Below are 19,233 nucleotides of genomic sequence, written 5' to 3' on the forward strand. Positions count from 1 at the left end.
CCAAGCTGCTGCTCCTTAGAGCTCCAGGGCTGCCCTTTCCTACAGAGCACCAGGCTGTGGGTCCCAGGGGTTGCATCCTGGCTGCAGCAAAGCTGTACCATTGGCTCAGGTGTCCCCTGAATGGAAAAAAGAACCCAAACAGATTCGGGTTTGATTTGCAGAGCCTGACTGCATTGCATGCATCCTGCATCCCTCTGCATCCCTGGGTTCGTTTGCAAAACCCAACTGCACTGAATGCATTTTGCATCCCTTCATCTCTAGGTTCGATTTGCAGAGCCCAACTGCACCACATGCATCCTGCATCCCTCTGCATCCTGCATCCCCCAGCACCCACGTGTATCCTGCATCCCTTCATCTCTAGGTTCAATTTGCAGAGCCCAACTGCACTGAATGCATCCTGCATCCCTCTGCATCCTCCATCTCTCTGCATCCTCCATCTCTCTGCATCCTCCATCCCTCTGCACCCTGCATCCCTCTGCATCCTGCATCCCTCTGCATCCTGCGTCCCTCTGCATCCTCCACATCTCTGCATCCTCCACACCTCTGCATCCTGCAACCCTCTGCATCCTGCATCCCTCTGCACCCTGCATCCTGCATCCCTCTGCATCCTCCACACCTCTGCATCCTGCATCCCTCTGCACCCTGCATCCTGCATCCCTCTGCATCCTCCACACCTCTGCATCCTGCATCCCTCTGCATCCTCCACACCTCTGCATCCTCCACACCTCTGCATCCTGCATCCCTCTGCACCCTGCATCCCTCTGCATCCTCCACATCTCTGCATCCTCCACACCTCTGCATCCTCCACACCTCTGCATCCTGCAACCCTCTACGTCATCCTCCAGGCTGAGCACGCAGAGCAGAGACATGGTGACAACCGTGTCCCCAAAGCTGTGCTTGAGAGGTTTTTGTTTCCCTTGGATGAAAAACCAACTGCTGCTGCTTGCAGAGTGCAAACCTCTGCCCTGCTCCACTCACATGCAGGCTCCAGATTTGTCCCAGCTCTTTCTCACCCTGCGAGCACAGATTTCCAGAGCATGGAGATACCGAATCGCAGCCCCAGGGATGGTGCAGTGCTGAGGGTGATGCACAGTGCAGCAATTCCAGCTCTGTTATCCAAATCTACACCCATTCCTCACTGCCTTCTCCATTTGGGGATCGTTTCAGGGTCTTCTGGTGTGTTTGCATGGAAGATTCTGAACAAGAAGCAGCTCAGCTCTTTGTATCAGGGATGAGGATGCCTGCTGGCATGTGGCTGTCAAAGAGATTTTAGTATTTATCACCTCTTGGGTTTAACAGGATAATAAACCGGTGTTGAAAATATGATTGTGAGGAAAATGGCTCTAAATTACAGCGCTCTGAGCACACTGCTTTATCCCTCCGCATCGGTGCTTTATGTATTTCTTGTCCTCAAACCATATTTTGCTCCTTTTTACCAGCGCAGCCTTTCCTAATTTACACCATCGTTACTTTGAGCGATATCACTTCCATTATTATTACCATTATTATCCCAGTGCAGTTTCGTGAGTGCCTCACTGCAACACCCAGCATTAAATAACCTTCGGGTTTAGCCTGCATGATTTGTAATGTAATCAGCATTTCGCTTCCTAATTGGTGCAGAACGAAGCACTCTCCATGAATTAACACAAGCTATGCCTTTTTGCTGGGAGGAAACCATTTCTTGGTATCCTTTCCTCATAGCCTTTGCTTACGGTGATGGAGCCTTCCTGATGGTTTGGGATCACTGGAGGGATGCTGCTCCTTGGGGAAGGATCCCAAAAGCAATCAGTGCTCCTTAATTAATGCTTGGGGAGCGTGATGGGTCTTGCTCAGCATTTCCATATCCAGTTGGTTTCTCCTGATTCTTCCTGGAAGGCGATGCTCAGATTTGCATCTCCATAGACATGCAAACATGGATCTGAACCCATCGGGAAACAGCAGCTCTTGCTTTCCTTCCCAGTCCAAATACCCCAAAACCCCAGTGGGCACTGCTATGGATGGATGAGAACGGGGAGATTTCACTCTGAAAAAGCAAATGAAAAGGAATTGCAGAAAGAACACAGCTTGCACGAGGGCTGCAGCCATGGGGATGGATTGATGTGTAGCATCCTTAGCACCACAATATGGGGATGCTGAGTTACAGACCCCACATTTTGCAGACGTTGGGGCAGATTTGGGTGAACTGAGTCTGCAGCACCAGGCTCTGCCATGAGCTCTGTGGGATGAGAAGGGAAAACAATGGTTTTCCCAACGGGCTGCTTTAAGGAAGCCTCAGGAACTCCTCCCTTTACCAGGAAGGGCCGGGACCTCCTCATTCCCTTCACTTTTCCTCCTTCCGTGTTTGTGCTTCAATATTCATGGGGTTGAAATCGTTTTGTTTTTTTTTTTTTCCTGGTTGTTCACGCAGCTGAAACTTTTACATTCTCCTGCAAAGGTTAAAAATAAAAACAAACCCTCAAGGACGACTTCTCAAGCAGTGAGTTGGGATGGCATCCAGCTCTCTGCAAACCAGCAGGGCTGCCCGCATCCCGATGGATTTTCCTCCTTTTGCTCCTGGATTCAACCCCGATGCAGCTTTCCCTGCACGTGGCATATGGGGAGGAGGAGAAAGGCAATGCTGCCAAACTCCAGCTGTTGCAGTGACTTCAGCCTTGCTCCCTGCAACCTGGTGGCAGGGAAAAGGTCCAAGGTCCAAAGCTCAACAAGAAGCGGTGCTCATATGGGTGGAAAAAAAAATCCCATCCAGGGCTGTTCCAGGGTTAATTGTTGTTATGGGTATTGGCAATGAGTGGGGAAACACATTTTGTGACAACAGATGGAAAAAACACCATTGGGTTGAGTTGTATTGAGAAGTTAGGATCATTGGGCTGAGGAGTTGGAGTTTTGGGGTTGATAAGTTGGGGTTTGGGGATTGAGAAGTTGGGTTCATTGGGTTGAGAAGTTGGGATGATAGGGTTGAGGAAGTGGGCTTGTTGGGTTGAGGAATTGGGTTTGTTGGGTTGAAAAGATGGGGATTTTGGGTTGAGAAGTTGGGTTCATTGGGCTGAGAAGTTGGGTTTGTTGGGTTGAGGAGTTGGGGGTTTGGGGTTGAGAAGTTGGGTTCATTGGGTTGAGGAATTGGGTTTGTTGAGTTGAGTAGATGAGGATTTTGGGTTGAGAAGTTGGGTTCATTGGGCTGAGTAGTTGGGTTTGTTGAGTTGAGGAATTGGGTTTGTTGGGTTGAAAAGATGGGGATTTGGGGTTCAGAAGTTGGATTCATTGGGCTGAGAAGTTGGATTTGTTGAGTTGAGGAACTGGGTTTGTTGGGTTGAGGAGTTGGGGGTTTGGGGCTGAGAAATTGGGTTCATTGGGTTGCTGAATTGAGTTTGTTGGGTTGAAAAGATGGGGATTTGGGGTTGGGTTTGTTGGGTTGAGGAATTGGTTTTGTTGGGTTGAGAAGATGAAGATTTTGGGTTGAGAAGTTGGGTTCATTGGGTTGAGGAATTGGGTTTGTTGGGTTGAGGAGTTGAGGGTTTGGGGTTGAGAAGTTGGGTTCATTGGGCTGAGAAGTTGGGTTTGTTGGGTTGAAAAGTTGGGGATTTGGGTTTGAGAAGTTGGGTTTGTTGGGTTGATGAGTTGGGGTCATTGGATTGAGAAGTAAACCCAGTGACAAAAGTGAGGAGTATCTGGGATGGCATCACAGGTTGCCCTCCTTGCTCAAAATGAAAAATTCTGCCCTAAATTGGGTCCTAAACCCCTGGCTGCTCCCATCCATTTTCTGTGGGATGGTCCCACAGGACTCAGCTCCTATTTCAGCTTGTGAGAGCAGAGATCTCCTACGTGTGGGATGTGAATCATGCCCTGAAACGTGACCCAGGGCAGCCACAGGGAAATGCTGAGCACGGGGCGGCTGCTCAGGCTGTGTCTCGTTGTGTCTGCTCAGTGAATCTTTAATTAGGCTATGCAAATCCCAGCAGCTTCTAATTGTCCTAATCCCAAGGTTGCTCTCGCTTCCAGTGTTTTGCTGGTTGCTTTCTCTTCTGCTGGGCTGAGGATGCTCCAAACTCATCTCACATCCCGAGGTGGAAAAGGTCATTCCTCCCCACATCTCTTTCCTCCATTTTATGGGTCCTAACCCAAAAAGGCCCAAAAAACCCAAGCCCACCTGCAAACCACGTGGCCCTCTTGTCTGAGGAAGGACAGAGCTGTGGACCAAGGCGATGCTGAATGGGAACAGCAGGAGACACATCTCTCACTGAGCATCCCAAGGAATGCAGCACTTGTGCAGCGATTGCATCAGTCTTGATACATCTGGGCAAGGAAGGAGGATCACGGGGTGCACACTCAGCTGCCATTAACAGGAACCTGGGGGGTTTGTTGCTCCCTGGATGGTGCTTGGATCCTGTTTTCTTAGGGGATGGTTCTCAGACCCCATTTGCTTCGGGATGCTGTTTGCTGATCCACGAGGATCAGCGCATTTTTGCTCTCTGACTGTGAGACACTCAAAAAGCACTGACCCAAAGCAGACTCCTCCAGCATCGGGGTGCAGCTCCTGCCAGCACCCAGCCCAGCCTTCGTGGTTCTGGCAGGGGATGAGGGTGAGATCTCTCCTTGGGCTCAGTTCCCCTGAGCTGGCGGAGATCTTTGCCTGGGGATGAGGTGACTCACAGCCTGCAGTGCCCAATGCCTCCCGCTGCTGCCCCGACACGCAGCAATGATGTCAGCCCCTATGGGATGCGGATCACAGACAGCATCATCTCATCCCCATCAAAGGGACACACATTATTCCCTCCTTCCCTGGGTATAAAGCTATTTCTGTGCAGTGCTTGTGCTCCTGAGTCCTGATCTGATGCACGCATCAGATCTTGGACCCACACCTTTGAGCCACGCACCCATCCTGGTGGATCCCTTTGAAGCCCTCAGCTTTGGCAGTGAGCTCCATGCTTTCCCCAGCTCGTGCTGGAGGCAGCTGGATGAATACCCAGCCCCACTCCCGTCATCATGCAAAGCTTCCTTATCTTTGTTATGGATCTGCTGCTGTCTCAGGCATGAAACCACATTTTCCTGCCCTGCTGCTGCTGAGCGCTCTTTGCTTTCCCATCTCAGGAGCCCCATGAAATCCCACTGCCCAGAATCCAACCCTCTCCCTTTGGGCTTTCCATCACTTCTAGGTATAGGGAGATACCCTGCGTGTGGAATTCTGCCTCCTGATGCTCTTCTGGTGGGTGGTTAACACATGGCAGTGGATTTCTGCAGAAGCCAGAGTGCACTGCGTCCTCAAGGCCACGTTATCTACGTGTCCCCATGCAAGGCAGCGTGCTCAGTATTTACATGAGTCACTGTCCCACTGTTTTCTATGGAAACAACCCAAGGTTTCCCAAATCCATTGACACGATGACCCGGTTCAACCTTGCTCGTTCACAAACATCAAACTTTCCCATTTCCCTGATGGGCTCGGGGAGTTTTTTTCTGACGGTTCTGCAAAATCCCTTTGGTTTCTCCCCCATTGCTGAGGATGTGGAAATCATCATCTCCAAATGAGGAGAAAAAAATCGTTCTGCTGGATCATTTGCACACCACACAGGTGTGAGCAGCCAGAAAGAACAGCGGTGGAGCTGATTTTATCTGTTTTGACACAGGATGGCTGCCTGGCATTTGCTGACACCGCTTATTGCTCTTCCAGGTGTGTGCAGGAAGCACCTGAATCCCTGTGACTGCTGGAGAAGGTGCCAGAAAAGGTGGCTTTTTTTGCAGCTTTCAGGTTTTTCCCAGTAAAAACAAAACCCAAAGGCCGTCACAGCACATCCACGCACACACAGAACATCAGGCTGATCTCTGCTGCTCATTCCCAAGGGTTTTATTAACGCCCCCTGAGGGCTGCACCCATCCCTGGGCATTGGGCTGGAGCTCAGCACAGCTGAACCCAAATGAGGTGTGGGATCGTCTCACACCAGAGGTCTCATTTCTCAGAGTTCTCATTTTCCAGCTTTTCAGCCAAGGCTTCGTGTGTTGGTCACACTTCATCGGTGTCTTCTGTGCTTTCTGGTGCCCCAATGGAGCCAAAACCTCAACCACATCCATCAGCCCCAATGAACATCTATAGGGAGCTCGTGGAAGTCTGGATGGAGATAAGTGACCAGTGGTGTCCCTCAGGGTTCAGCACTGGGACTGACACTAATTAATATGTTCATCAATGACACGGGATGTGGGTCAGACCCCCACAGCTCTAAATAGGAAAGGTTTGATGGTTGCAAAGTCATGCCCAGAGTGTGGTGGCCAATGGGCCAATGGATGGAGATTGGTGACAGGGGTGTCCCTCAGGATGGGTAGTGGGATCACCCACCTTTAATATCTTCATCATTGACACTAATAGTGGGATTGGTGCATCCTCAGCCACTTCTGGGTGACACCAAGCTGTGTGGTGTGGTGATGTGTGTGGGATGGGATGCCATCCAGAGAGGAACTCTCATTGCGAGCAACGGCAGCAGAAGATGCTTTGGGTGCAAAGAGAAGGGCTGGGATGAGGAGAAGCTGGGGGAATGGGATTTGTGCAACCCCAAGAGGTGAACGGCTTTGCAGACACCTCTGGGGACACTTTTGGGGACGCTTTGGAGGCAACAGCCATAGGGAGAGGACAAAGGCAGGGGGATGGAAGGGTTTGGAGGGGTTCCCATTGCGTCTAAGGAGAAACCCCGCTCTGGGTAGCGCTCCTCGGAGGGACGCGGGGAAGGGGAGATGACGTTTGGTGTCTCAGCACAGAAAGGAAAGGGGCTGCTGCCACCTAGAGCAGGGACTGCCCTGCCTGCAGCCCGCACGCAGCTCGGGGATAGGATTCAACAGCGCAGAGCCGTAACCGTGTCCCCCCCCCCCCCCCACCGTTGTCACTTCCCCCCTGTCCCCAACCCCGCGGTGTCATTACACCCCTCAGCCACACGTGGCTCCATAGGGATGCAGTCTCCCTGCACCCCTTTGCCTCTCATTTCTTCCCACGTCCCTACATCCCCTTTGTCCCATGTCCCCCATGACCCCATATCCCCGCAGCTGCCGTATCCCCTTTCTCCCTACACCCCCACAGCCCCCCACGTCCCTCTCCTGTCCCAGTGTCCCAGTGTCCCCGACCCCTCCGTGTCCCCTACACACTAACATGTCCCCACCACCCTGCTCCCATACCTCCCTCACGCCCTCACATCCCCATATCCCCCATTGTCCCCTTTGCACCCCGACGTCTCCACAACCCCCCACTGTGCCACCTCACATCCCCTTCACATCCCTGTGGCCCCACATCCCCTTCGTCCCCTACATCTCCCCATCACCCCCCACCTCCCCCTCAGATCCCCTATGTCCCTACACCCTCCCGGTGCCTTCATGCCCTCTGCCACCTCCCCTAAACCCCCTCGTGCCCCACGCCCCCCACGTCCCCCTCATCTCCCTCCATCCTCCACGTCCTCTACACCCCCGGTGACCCCACTCTCCCTAAACCCCCCCAAGCCCCCCCCGTGTCCCAATCCACGCTTTCAATCCTCCAAGCCGCAAGGGGGCGCTCAGCAAAAGGGGAGCGGCACCAAGTGGGCGTGGTTTAAAAAAATGGGCGTGTCCGTGGGCGGGGCCTGGAGGGGGCGGTGGGCGGGGCTTCGGGGCGGTGGCGGCGGAGCGCTCCGATGGCGGTGAGCCGAGCGCTCGCTGTACGCTTGGCCTACGCGGCCGCCGGAGCCCTTATGGGTTTTTCGGCTTTCTTCACTTGGAGCCTGGCGCCCGCCTTCCGCCAACCCGCCACGGCCGCGGCCGGGGGGCTCTCGGGTACGCTGGGATGGTGGTTGGTGGGGGGGGTGGGGTGGACTGTGTGAGGTGACCCCCCCCCCCACTCCCAGGTGCCCCCCCCCCCACCCTCGACGTGACCCCCCCCGAGGTCACCCCCCCCCCCTTCTTTTGATGATCCCCACCCCAGAATTAACCCCCCCCCACTTATGGAGATGACCCCCCCCCAGGGTGATCCCCCCCAACCCCCCCCTCCTGAGGTAGGGGACCCGAGGTGACCCCTCCTGAGCTGACCCCCCCCCTTCTTCTGATGACCCCCCCACCGAATTGAACCCCCCTCCTTTATGGAGATGACCCCCCCCCCCAGGTGATCCCCCCAACACCAACATGAACCCCCCCCCCCCGAGGTGATCCTTCCCTCCCCCCCCACCCTGAGGTGACCCCTGCTGAGGTGACCCCCCCCCCCTTCTTGTGATGATCCCCCCCTGGGGTGACCCCCCCACCGAATTGAACCCCCCTCCTTTCTGGAGATAACCCCCCCCCACAGGGTAACACCCCCCCCAGGTGATCCCCCCAAACATGAGCTCCCCCCTCCTTTCTGGAGATAACCCCCCCCCACCCTCGAGGTGGCCCCTTTTGAGGTGACCCCCCCCCAAATTGAATCCCCCTTTTGGAGATGAACCCCCTTCCCCAAGTTGACCCCCCACCCCACCCCCCGAGGTGCCACCCCCTCCCCCAGAGCTCACCCCCCCCCCCAGGTGATCCCCCCACCCTGACCTGAACCCCAGTCCTAAGGTGATCCCTCCCTCCCCCCCCCCCCACCCCGAGGTGACCCCTCCTGTGGTGCCCCCCCTCCCTTCCTATGGTGATCAATGCCCCCCTGCTCTGAGGTGACCCCCCCCCATGGGGTGAACCCCCCTTCTGGAGATGAATCCCCCTCCCTGAGGTGATCCCCCATCTCCAGGATGCTAAACCCCCCCTTACATCCTGAGGTGACCCCCCCCCCCCCATGTGAACCCCCTTGATGTAACCCCAAAGCTGGCAGCATCCCCAAAGCCTGGCTTTGTACCCCTCCCTCTCAGGCCATAGAGCATCCCCAAAATCCCTCCTGCCCTGAGCATCTCTGCTTCCCCCAGTGCACAGCGGGGGGGGGGGGGGCAAAAGCAAAGGGGTGGGGGGTTGTTTGCCTTAAATCTGAAGGGGGGGGGGAGGGGGGTAGGGACAAAGTTGTGGGGCTGGTGGGGAGAGTGAGGCTGCAGGAGGGGATGGGGGACAGGTGGGTTTTGGGGCACACTGTGGTGTTTTGGGTGCTCTCTACATCTTCTTGTGTTCTTGAGGAAGTGGCTTCGGTCAGAAGCTGTTGAGGTTGCAGCTGGGGATGTCAGGGGGTCACAGTGTCTGCATGTGTGTGAAGTGAGCCCCAAAGTGCCAGCCAGTTTTGTTGTTTTTTTTACCCAGAGGAGGATTTTATTGCAGGTTTAAAGTTGGCTTTGCTCAGGAAATTCAGGTCTGGAAAGCAGCGTTCACGTCTGCTCTGTGTTTGCAGGGAAGGAAAAGGAAAGTGAAACCTGCTGAGGTTTGTACCTATGGGGAACATCTGGGCAGATGTTCTGACACAGGCTGCTCGTCTTCCAGGGCTCAAGCTGTAAGATGCACATTGAAATGACAGAGATTTGGTGGCCAAAACGGATTTGTTGACCTAATGATTGGGTTGGAGGAGATCATAGCCCTGTTTCGCTTTGTTAGCTGAGCAGCTCAGGGCTTTTGTGGGGCTGAAATGCAAGTGAGCACCTGGAGGAAGAAGCACAGGGTGAAGTGAAACTTTGTGATGAGCAATGCCAGCTCTGCCCTGTGCTTCTCAGTGTGTGTGGTGCTGTCAGGTTGGCTGTGATGCACACAGTTGTTCTACGTTTCCTATTCAGTTCTCTCAGCTTCTTCACCCTCTTCTTCTTCCAAAAAAAGCTTTAATTCCAGCTGGAATTGGAGTTAAGCTGAGCGAATCCAACGTGCTTGTCTTGCTTTACTCTCAGTGGTGCAAGGAAAGCTGGAGTTTTGTAGGACCTAAGCAATGCACAGGGAAATAAATCATGTTTTCCACTGCACATCTTTGTGTTCACAGGGGGATTTCTGGAGGAAAAGGAAGCTGGTGAGGAAGCAGAGAGAGAAAGCATCCTATGCTGGTGGTGCTGGAGTCACTTAGGTTGTTATCTGCAGGGAGGAGGAGGTTTGTGTGCTGATTAGTTACCAGGTAATTCAAGCTGGTTAAGGTGACAGGGGTGTCAAGGTAAGGAAAAAAATGAAATGTGAAATGTCCATAGGGAGGATCTCAGTGGGATCTCAAAGCCTGAGAAACGCATTAAGGAAAGTCAGGAAGGCTTTCAGTGCGTTCTGCTGTTATGACAAAGCTGTTTCAGGAGGTTCCTTTCCCCTTCGCATTCTTGGCTGCTTTTTTCCTGCCCTTCTGCTTCACGTTTTGCCTCCTGGTGTTTCAGGAGATGGAATCCTCCCCAGATGATTGCAGTGAGATTTCAGCTTTACATTCCTGCTCCTTGTTCTCGTGCAGCATTCTGTCTCAAGGCAGGGGCCAGGAAAGAATGGGAGCAAGCAGGCATGCATGCAGAGAACCTTTGCAACCTGTGCTGCTGCCAGGCAAACGCTGAAATCCAGCTGTGCCCTCAGCTCCATGCTCACCATCACAGCACAGCAGAGGAGCAAACTTGACAAAAAGGAAGGCCTGTGTTTTATTATTATTATTATTTTTTCCATTTGAAAATTGAGGTGTGCAGGAGGAAGTGCATGCTGTGGTTATTAGGTGAGCATGGAGTCCACGCTTCTGGTATAGTTTTTAACCATCATGCATTGACTGGATGTGTTTCTGCTGGCAGGGGATGGCAGGAAAGGAAGGTGATGAGCTGCTGGAACTTCCTGCAGTGTGGACACAGCAGAGATCATTGCAGGCATTGCTTGGTGCCCTTCGTGCTGTGCAGGGGAAGGCAGGTGGGATGGCAGCTTCTCCCCCATCTGTGGGGCACAGTTTTGAGCCCTTTTCTGTTGTTGCTCAGATCTGAGCACCCTCCCATTATGTATATATGGGGTGGGGGAAAGAAGATGGTTCATCCTGTCGTGATTGGCAGCTTTGCAGAAGTTCCTAATTGCTGTAGTTGCCATTAAGGTGAGGCTTTGCCTGCCAACCTTTTCCATGACTCTGCTTGGATGCGTTCCTCTGGTTTTAACTGTCTTCCAGGTTCTGCCATTGACTCTTGTGTGCTCGTTTTGTCTTTCTGTGTGCTCGTTTTCTCTTTCTGTGTGCTCATTTTCTCTTTCTGTGTGCTTGTTTTCTCTTCCTGTGTGCTTGCAGGCTGCAGGCTCCACCTTACTGAAAGTTTTCCTGACATGCTGTTGATTCACTGGGGGTTTATTCTTTTCTGGGATGTCTCTGCACGCTTCCCTTCTTCCTTACAGCCTTCTCCTCTGCTTTAATCTTTATATTTAAGTTCAATTACCTCTCACTATGAAACCAGCAGCACGCAATTGAAGATGCTGAGCAGCCACCTTTCCAGTCTTTCTGGTTGCCTTTTGTAATAACAACAACCCCCCCACCCCCCTCCACGCACAGCACCCAGTAACATCAGCTCCCTGATCTTCAACAGAGCCATCTCAGGATCTGCAGAGTGGTTCCTGAGTTCATGCTGGCCGTCTCATTGCTCTGCTCTTCCATTCTGAGCCACTCAAGGAGACGTTATGGGGCTGTTTCCAAGCTGCTCAGTTATTTCTGGCCAAAAGGAGAGCTTGTGCTTTGAGAACGCAGTGTGGAGCAGATGCAGAGGAGCTGAAACGTGCTTTTTTCAGATGCTCAGAATCTTGGAAGATAACTGATAAGAGGCAGGAGGAGGTTTGTGCCTGCACACGGAGGTGGTGATGCTCTCACAGCTCACCTCACCTGCATTTTTCAGGTAAAGGAAGGCAGATTGGCTTGTTCCCAGCCCAGGGTGAGAGCATCGTGCACAGAAAGCATTGCAGTTGTGGAACAGAGCGTGGCCAGGTGGTGGAATTCATACACAGAGTGCTGCACGTTGTTGAGTTCTGCCTGCTGTTCCTTTGTCTTAAATGGAGGACGGGATGCTGGGGGGAGCACAGGGTTGTGCTGAGTGCTGAGGGGGGAGCTGGATCCCTTCAGGTGCTGCTGAAAGGCTGGAAAACGTGATGTTGGTTTTGTCTGAAATGCCCCTTTTTCACCCCGTGCTGCTCTGTCTGCTTTCCTCCAAACAGAAATAAATCCTGTGCCCATGGGGAGGGTTGAAAGCCAGTTGGCACTCAGTTACTCCATAGACTCCTCTCCTTTGAGAGCTGCTTGCTTAAAATATTTCACTGTTGATCCTCAGCTATTTTGGCAGAAGAGCCGGGCAGGGAAAACCCATTTTTAACCTCTGACGTTGCACTCGCTTGGCTGGGACCCCAGGAAGAAACGTTTCACCCTTTCAGGGAAGCAACCAGAGAAGGCAAAGCTTTCCTAGCACGGAAAGGACAGAAGGAGAAGCACGGGCTCCTTTTGGGCTGGGCGCTGCTCAGACTGAGTGCACAGAGGAGGTTTGTGCAGATGCAAAGCGACTGAGGGCTGTGTGAGCACTGCAGGCGTTGCTCACCATAGGCTTCATGTTTTCCAGGACCATTCGGGCACTCTTTAATGCGTGCTTTGTTTTTGCTTTGCTTTGCTTGTTATTTTTTCCTCGTCGTTTGCCGTCAGCTGCTGCCTCCCAGCGCGTGTTTCGAGCCCCAGGAAGAGGAAAGCTGGCTGCAGAGCAGCTCCCCTGTGTATGCACATGCTTCTCCTTGGCCTCACGCTGTTGTTGTTTTGTCCCTGGGATCCACACCACCCATCCGTGCTGTACACGGCGTCCTGGCAGGCTGCAGAGCTCAGGGAAGCAGCTGCACTGCTTGCCTCACCAGGAGCAGTGGGGAAGCCTCGTTATAGAATCACAGAATGGCTTGGCTTGGAAGGGACTTCAAGGATCACGAAGCTCCAACCCCCTGCCACATGCAGGGCCACCAACCTCCACATTTCATACCAGCCCAGGCTGCCCAGGGCCCCATCCAACCTGGCCTTGAACACCTCCAGAAATGGATGGGGCATCACAGCCTCTCTGGGCAGCTGTTCCAGCACCTCACCACTCTCACAGCAAACAACTTCCCCCTGATATCCAACCTCAATCTTCCTCCTTCAACTCCAAACCATTTCCTTGTCCTGCTGTCATCTCCCCTTCCCAAGAGCTGACTCCCCTCCTGTCTGCAGGCTCCCTTGAGGTGCTGAAGGCTGCAATGATTCACCCCACAGCTTCTTTTCTGCAGGCTGAACAAGCCCAGCTCCCTCAGCCTGTCCTCATAGGGAGGTGCTGCAGCCCCCTGCTCATCTTCGTGGCTCCTCTGGCCCCTCTCCAGCAGCTCCCTGTCCTTCTTGTCCTTGTGCTGCAGATGGGGCCTCATAAGGGCAGAGTAAAGGGGGAAGAATCACCTCCCTGTCCCCTGCTTGGGCTCTTCTGATGGATCCCATTTGTTTTCCAAGCTGTAATCACACACTGCTGGCTCACGGTCAGCTTTTCACCCACCAGGACCCCCAGGTCCTTCTCTGCAGGGCTGCTCCTCTCGTTCTGTATGTATGCTGTCAGCACTGTCCTGTGCCAGGCTGCAAGCTGGGGTCGGTCCAGCTGTGAATTTGCCTTTTTACAGCTCCTTTAAACTCCTTCCAAATGCACCCTAGGTGCACTCCTGGATTTAAAATACGAATTAAAAGCGCTGTCAAAACTCCTGCTAACCAGCATTAAAGAAAACAACCCCCCATCCCCGTTGCTTCAGATGTCCCAGTGGTTGTTGGACCGTTTCCTTTTCCTGGAGCTTTGTGTGCTTTTGTGCAATGAGTTTCTCATTGTATTGCACTTCATTTTTTGCTCCAGGTCGGAAATCCCTCGATTGTGTTTTTATTCAGCAGCTCTCATTGCAGACACAGAACGTGGGGCGAATCCACCAACGTTGCTCTAAAAGGCTGTGGAGCTTCTGATGTTATTTCCAGCAGGTGCTGCAATGGGAGACGATGAGCTGCACTGCTTCTCCACTGCTGCAGGTGCTGCTTTTCCCTCTGCATGAAGGGAAAAGAGATCCAGAGGTGCAGGTCTGGAGGAGGAGCAGATTTTGGGGTGATGTGAACAAGAGAAGCTGAACGCCCTGCAAGTTGCTTCGAATGACCAAACTTTTCTTTCCCATTCCAGCAAAAAAAATACATCCAAAAAGGCACTTTTTGAAGTGGCACAGCTGAAGGAGTGAGCTGTAATGCTGCAGTTTGGGTTAAACATGCAGGTTTTTTTGCTCTGGGGTTTTTCCAAAGCAAAGCCTTGCTCTGTTTCCTCCTGCCTGCCTCTCCTTGTGCCGGTGCGGATGCTGATTCAAACAGCTCTGAGTGTTCATTTAACTGCTTGGAACACTTTTCTGCCTTTTTAGAGAAGAAAACAAGCTGGGAAGGAGGGGGGAGAAAAGACACCTCGTGCTCTGCCAGCTCCATTGCTTCACTGAAGGATCTGAGAGCCCTTGGAGGACAGGGGACAGGCGGGCATCACATGGCTGGAGCTGGCTGAGTCTCCTTCCCCTCTGTTTCATGTGGTTAGGTGCTTTCTGCTGGCTGAGCTCTGGGTGAAAGGATTCCCTGTGCTGAAGGGCCTCGTGACCCAGCTCTGCACCCCTGTGATGCCTGTCAGCAGGCTTTTCTTCTTTGGGAAATGCTTGGTGTGGGGTTGGGGATTAGCTGAGCTTCCTTCCCAGTTCTGCATCAGGCTGGGCTCAGGTCTGCTGACAGCTCACGTGCTGCTGCTTCTTGCTGCATTGACTCAGCAGTTCAGCTCAATTCTGCTGACTCATCTGAAAGCCTGCAGGGGAGCTGCATGTTTTGCCAACTGCAAAGCCAGAGCTCCCCTCTCATCAGCAGCTTCAAGGCGCTGCGAAGCTGAGGGATACCAGGAGGAGCTGAAGCTTTTGCATTTGCTGTTATGGGTTTTATCTTCTGCAGGCTGGCTTTTATCTCCCCGAGCCACCTGCCTGCACTTTGAGTTTCCTATTGCTCTCTGCAGAGGGCATTTTAACCCATTGCAAGACCCCAAAAAGATAAAAACCACCTCCAGGTTTCCCAGCTCAGAGCTGCCTTCGTGCAGGTTCAGCTTCGTTTGAGATCAGAAAGGCTGCAAGTGAGGAGCTGCAAAGCAAAGCCAGCAAAGTGCTGCTGCTGCTGGCAACGGTGCTCAGCTGCCATCCTCCCCGCTGTTGTTTTGCTCTGTGCCACAATGCAGACTTTGAAGCCTGGAGAAGCCCTGCGTGTCCAGTGAGTGATGAGCAGGAGGTTCTGCAGGCTGGGATTGGAGCAGTGCTGCTGTCCTGGTTGTTTGTCCTTCCTCTGCTGTTCCTGAGCACAGTGGAAGTGAAGGAGAGCTAGAAAGCAGCAGTGAGGTTGGTTTGGGTGGCCAAATGCAGGCACTCCATGCTGGAGCTGCTCCTTGTTGGTGCTGTGGCTCCGAGGCAGCGATGTGAGATTTGCTGTGACTTCAGCAGAGGGGAAGCTGCTCCAAATGCTGTGCATTCCTCACTGGGTTGTGCTGGGGAGCAGCAAACAGCCCAGATCTGAGGGCTGGAGGGGCTGGAAGCGTCGTCTTCCTTCCAGGCTGAGTGCTTGCTCTCGTTTTTCTTTCGAATTTGGGTGAAAAGGTGGCAATTTTTAGAAAAAGATAAAGGAGGGATGCGTTGTCTTTCTGTCAGCTGTGATGCTTTGGGGCCTTTTTATCCCCTATTTCTTCCCTTTTGACAGTGAAACGTGGTGATGGAAAGGAACACCCAAGCCCAGGAAGTGCCTTTTGCTTCTCTTTGACTGATCTTTTCATCAATAAATAAACAAGAACTCAGTGCTCAGATATTACTCAGGTTGTGTAACCCAGACCCAGAAGTGCCGAGCTGGATTTATTCCACTTTAAACACTGCATGAGAGTGCTTTGCTCCAAGTGGGAGCCGTGTGCACACTGATATCAGCTGGGAGCTGCAACCTGCACCCCTTCACTTCCAAAAATCCCATCAGAAACGTCCCAGCCTTTTGAAAATAGGCCCAATTTAACATCAGTGTTGTAGGCTTGGGTTTCTTTTTCCTAGGTGTGAAAGAATTGGGTCGTCATTGAAAGCAGCTGCTGTCTGTCAGAGCACTTCAGGATGGCTTGGAAAAGCAGAGATTCCTGCTCAGCTGTCTGAAAGCACAGATAATGATGGAGTGAGCAGCGAGGCTGCGTGGTGGTTGGCTGCACCCTGACTTTAATTTGCCCATTCCATGTGTTTGCTCGCATCTACGCAGTCCTGATCCTCACCTCGTGGTGATTCAGTGCCTGGGAGGTGTTTGTTCTGCAAACAAAGGGCTGTGCAGCAGCTGATGGAGCAGACTGATGGCACGGGTGTCACTGGTGCCAGCAGGAGGGCTGTTTGATGGGGCTGGGGGACAGAAATCAGCCACGCTGCTCAACCCCCCCCCACCTCAAAACCTTCCTGCGTGGCTCCTGGAGCACAGTAGCAATGGGAGATGTTATCTCTGGGTCACTGGAAGCGTTTGGAGGGGGATCTGTGTGAGGTGGAGGTGGTTCCTGCTGTGTTTGTTCGTGGCCTTGGTGCTGCAGTGCTGCGTGCTCTACTGACTGCCCTTGCTGTCTGATCAAGCAGGTGTTCTGGCGCTCTGGGCCCTAATCACGCATGTGATGTATGTGCAGGATTACTGGAGGACCTGGTTAAAAGGGCTGAGGTTCTTCCTCTTCATCGGGATCCTCTTCTCAGCTCTTTCCGTGGTGGGATTCTGCACATTCCTCGTCCTGGCCATCACTCAGCATCAGTGTGAGTATTTGGATATTGCAGAAAGCAGCGGGTTGGAGCTGCCAGCAGTGCTGAGTTTGGGTCTGGAGGAGCAGAGCCTGGGAGGTGTTCATAGAATCACAGAACAGCCTGGGTTGCAAAGGAGCACAGTTCTCATCCAGCTCCAACCCCCTGCTATGTGCAGGTCACCAACCAGCAGCTGCCCAGAGCCACATCCAGCCTGGCTTTGAATGCCTGCAGGGATGGGGCATCCACAGCCTCCTTGGGCAACCTGTTGGAGGCTTCTATGGGTGTGTGTGGGGGAGCTGCTGCAGGAATGCCATTGCATTTCAGTTTCCTGCTGCCCTCTGAGAGCATGAAAGCAGTTCTGTTCTCTGCTGGGTCCCACTCAGATGGGGCAGTGCCCATCTTCCTGTATTCCACATCTGCGTTGTCAGACCTCATCCTGCAGCCTACACCTTCCAGTTTGGTCTCCTATAGAAACCAGAATATATTTAACACGTATGACAAATAAGAGGAGTGCTTTTAAACACTGCTTTTTCAGCACTCCTGAAGCAGGTGGGTGAGGGTTTGGAAACCTCACTGCCTATCAGCAGGGTGAAAAATGCCTTCTGAGCTGAGTCAGCACGTGAAGCTTCCTGCTGTGAATATAAAGCTGCCATAAGAGAGCTCGTGTAGTGACTCCCAGTGTCTGCAGGGCAACAGATGAAAGGCAGAAAGCCTGGGTGGGTTTTTGGGGGCTTTTGTTTGGGGTTGGGGTGGATTCAGACTGCGTGAGGGATAAAGAGGGTTTTGAAATATATCCCTTTTTCTCTCCTAGCCCTGACTGATCCCAGAAGCTACTACCTGTCGTGTGTCTGGAGCTTCATCTCCTTGAAATGGGCTTTTCTGCTCAGCCTCTACGCCTACCGGTACAGGAATGAGTTTGCAGACATCAGTATCCTCAGTGACTTCTGACGCTGGGACTTTGCTCCTGTCTGAAGGTGCTGGATGTCTGAGCTGCCCCCCAGTGGTACGTGCGAGAAGCATACAGGAGGCAGAGGAGGAAGCCACCCAGTGCTGCTTGGTTTGTCTGTCTGCAGTAGGGGGTTTTTCCTAATTGCTTTTACTCAACCATTTAAAGTTTGGCTAACGCTGTCAATCTGTTCCTTCTGTCACTTTCCTGCGTCTGGCAGTGAGCTGAAAGGCTCCATCTGCTCACAGACAGCAGGCCTGCATCCAAGCCCTCATTGCCCTGAGGTCCCTGGGGTTCACGTGGCTCAGCAGCCCCCAGGGTGGGGGGCTGTGGGTTGATGCCTTGAGGATGCAGCCCCCGAGGGAGGGGGGCTTCAGCAGCAAAGAACCCCAAGCTCCTTCTTGCACTGCTCTGCCCCATGGAGAAAAAGGGAAGGGAGCCCTTGGGTGCCCCCAGCACCTCCACATCTTCCAGGATTTTCTGCAGCTGAGATCAAGGAGCACCTTTGGGTCAGCGTGCACAGCAGAGCAGCAGGCAGCTCTGCAATGAGGCCGGCTGGGAGTCACTAAAACCAGACATCACTAAAGCCAGATGAAGTCCACGTGTGTGGAACACACTTAGGAGCTTTAACACTCAGGCTTTTAAATACTAAACCCTCCCTTCCTGCTGGTTTGGGGCTGCCAGCACTGGCAGGGGGTGCAGTGGTGATCCCTGCCCACAGCTGTGCCCACTGTGAAGTCTGCAAGTGCTTTTATAAAGGCTGTCTCCTAACCCATCTCACACCTTTCTCCAACGCAGCACTGCCCATGGGTTTGCTGCCTGGGTGCTGATCCCAGCTCTGGAAACTGCAGGTGGTCCCTTCCCATCACTGAGTGAAATCACAGCGGGGGCACGTATCCAAAACTCCCATCATTTTTTCCCAACCCCCCCCCCGAGGGTTTTAAACTTTATTTTTGTGATGGTAAATTAGCCCACAGACAGCTCACTGAACCTAACCCTGTTTTCTCTCTGACATCTTTTAGCTCTGGACTTTATACCCGTGTCTCAGCTTTTTAAAAGATGGTGTATGTAAATATATAATATATTTTTACATTGTTTGTGCTTCGGTTGCACGCTTGGTGTAAGACCTGGCCCTGCAGCAGGATGCTAATTCACAGCAGAGCTCATCTGTGTGTATCCCAGCATCTCCTTGTACTAAACCACACTGTAACTCGTATGTGATGCCACAATAAGAGCAGAAATACAGCCTCTTTCTCACCAAACCTGTAGTCACTGCTTCACAAAGTTATTAAATCCTGTCTCCTTCCTTTGGTGCCAGAGTGAAAGGAGCTTTGCTATGGGGGTTGGTTGGATGACGCAGTGCTTTGGGGGTGATGTGGGGCTGCAGCAATTCTCTTTGGTGGAGGGAGGATTCATCTTCCTGTGATAAACGACCTCACTGTTGTCCTGTGCAGAGATGCTGAGTGTTTTTCCTCTCTGGGACTCCCAGATTTGGGTTTTGCTGTCGGATGGCCCTGGCTTCCTTCAGCCCTCTTGCAGTTCTCAGAAGGTTTGGGGTTAAACCAGTGAGAAACCAGAGCCTCTGGAGACCCTTTGAGGGATTTCAGGGCTATTTGGCTGCTCAGTGCCAATCTAGGAAGGGAGGGCAGGGCTGGGTATGGTCTGAG

At 52.9% G+C, this 19,233-nt stretch overlaps 1 protein-coding gene across 2 annotated transcripts; it reads left to right on the plus strand.

The window, feature by feature from the left end:
* Positions 1-7,598: 7,598 nt before the first annotated feature.
* On the plus strand, positions 7,599-18,903 carry SLC48A1 (solute carrier family 48 member 1). 2 transcript variants are annotated; one of them, XM_090128272.1, is made up of 3 exons: positions 7,599-7,776; positions 16,462-16,632; positions 17,432-18,903. In XM_090128272.1, exons 1-3 carry the CDS (start codon positions 7,638-7,640, stop codon positions 17,566-17,568), a joined length of 447 nt encoding a protein of 148 aa, XP_089984398.1. In that variant the 5' UTR covers positions 7,599-7,637; the 3' UTR covers positions 17,569-18,903. The 2 variants fall into 2 exon arrangements, with proteins under 2 accessions (XP_089984398.1, XP_031465649.1); XM_031609789.2 differs by having other exon boundaries at positions 16,465-16,632.
* Positions 18,904-19,233: the final 330 nt, after the last annotated feature.

This window comes from Phasianus colchicus, chromosome 33, assembly GCF_987193195.1.
Source record: "Phasianus colchicus chromosome 33, bPhaCol1.hap1.1, whole genome shotgun sequence".
NCBI classification, from domain to species: Eukaryota; Metazoa; Chordata; class Aves; order Galliformes; family Phasianidae; genus Phasianus; species Phasianus colchicus.

What these genes read in the sequence shown, in the direction of transcription:
- SLC48A1 (XM_090128272.1), top strand. Translation starts at nt 7,638, where the DNA reads ATGGCGGTGAGCCGAGCGCTCGCTGTACGCTTGGCCTACGCGGCCGCC. An exon ending in CGCGGCCGGGGGGCTCTCGG is followed by an intron (nt 7,777 to 16,461) that starts GTACGCTGGGAT and finishes TGTCTGATCAAG; the next exon opens with CAGGTGTTCTGGCGCTCTGG. An exon ending in GGCCATCACTCAGCATCAGT is followed by an intron (nt 16,633 to 17,431) that starts GTGAGTATTTGG and finishes TTTCTCTCCTAG; the next exon opens with CCCTGACTGATCCCAGAAGC.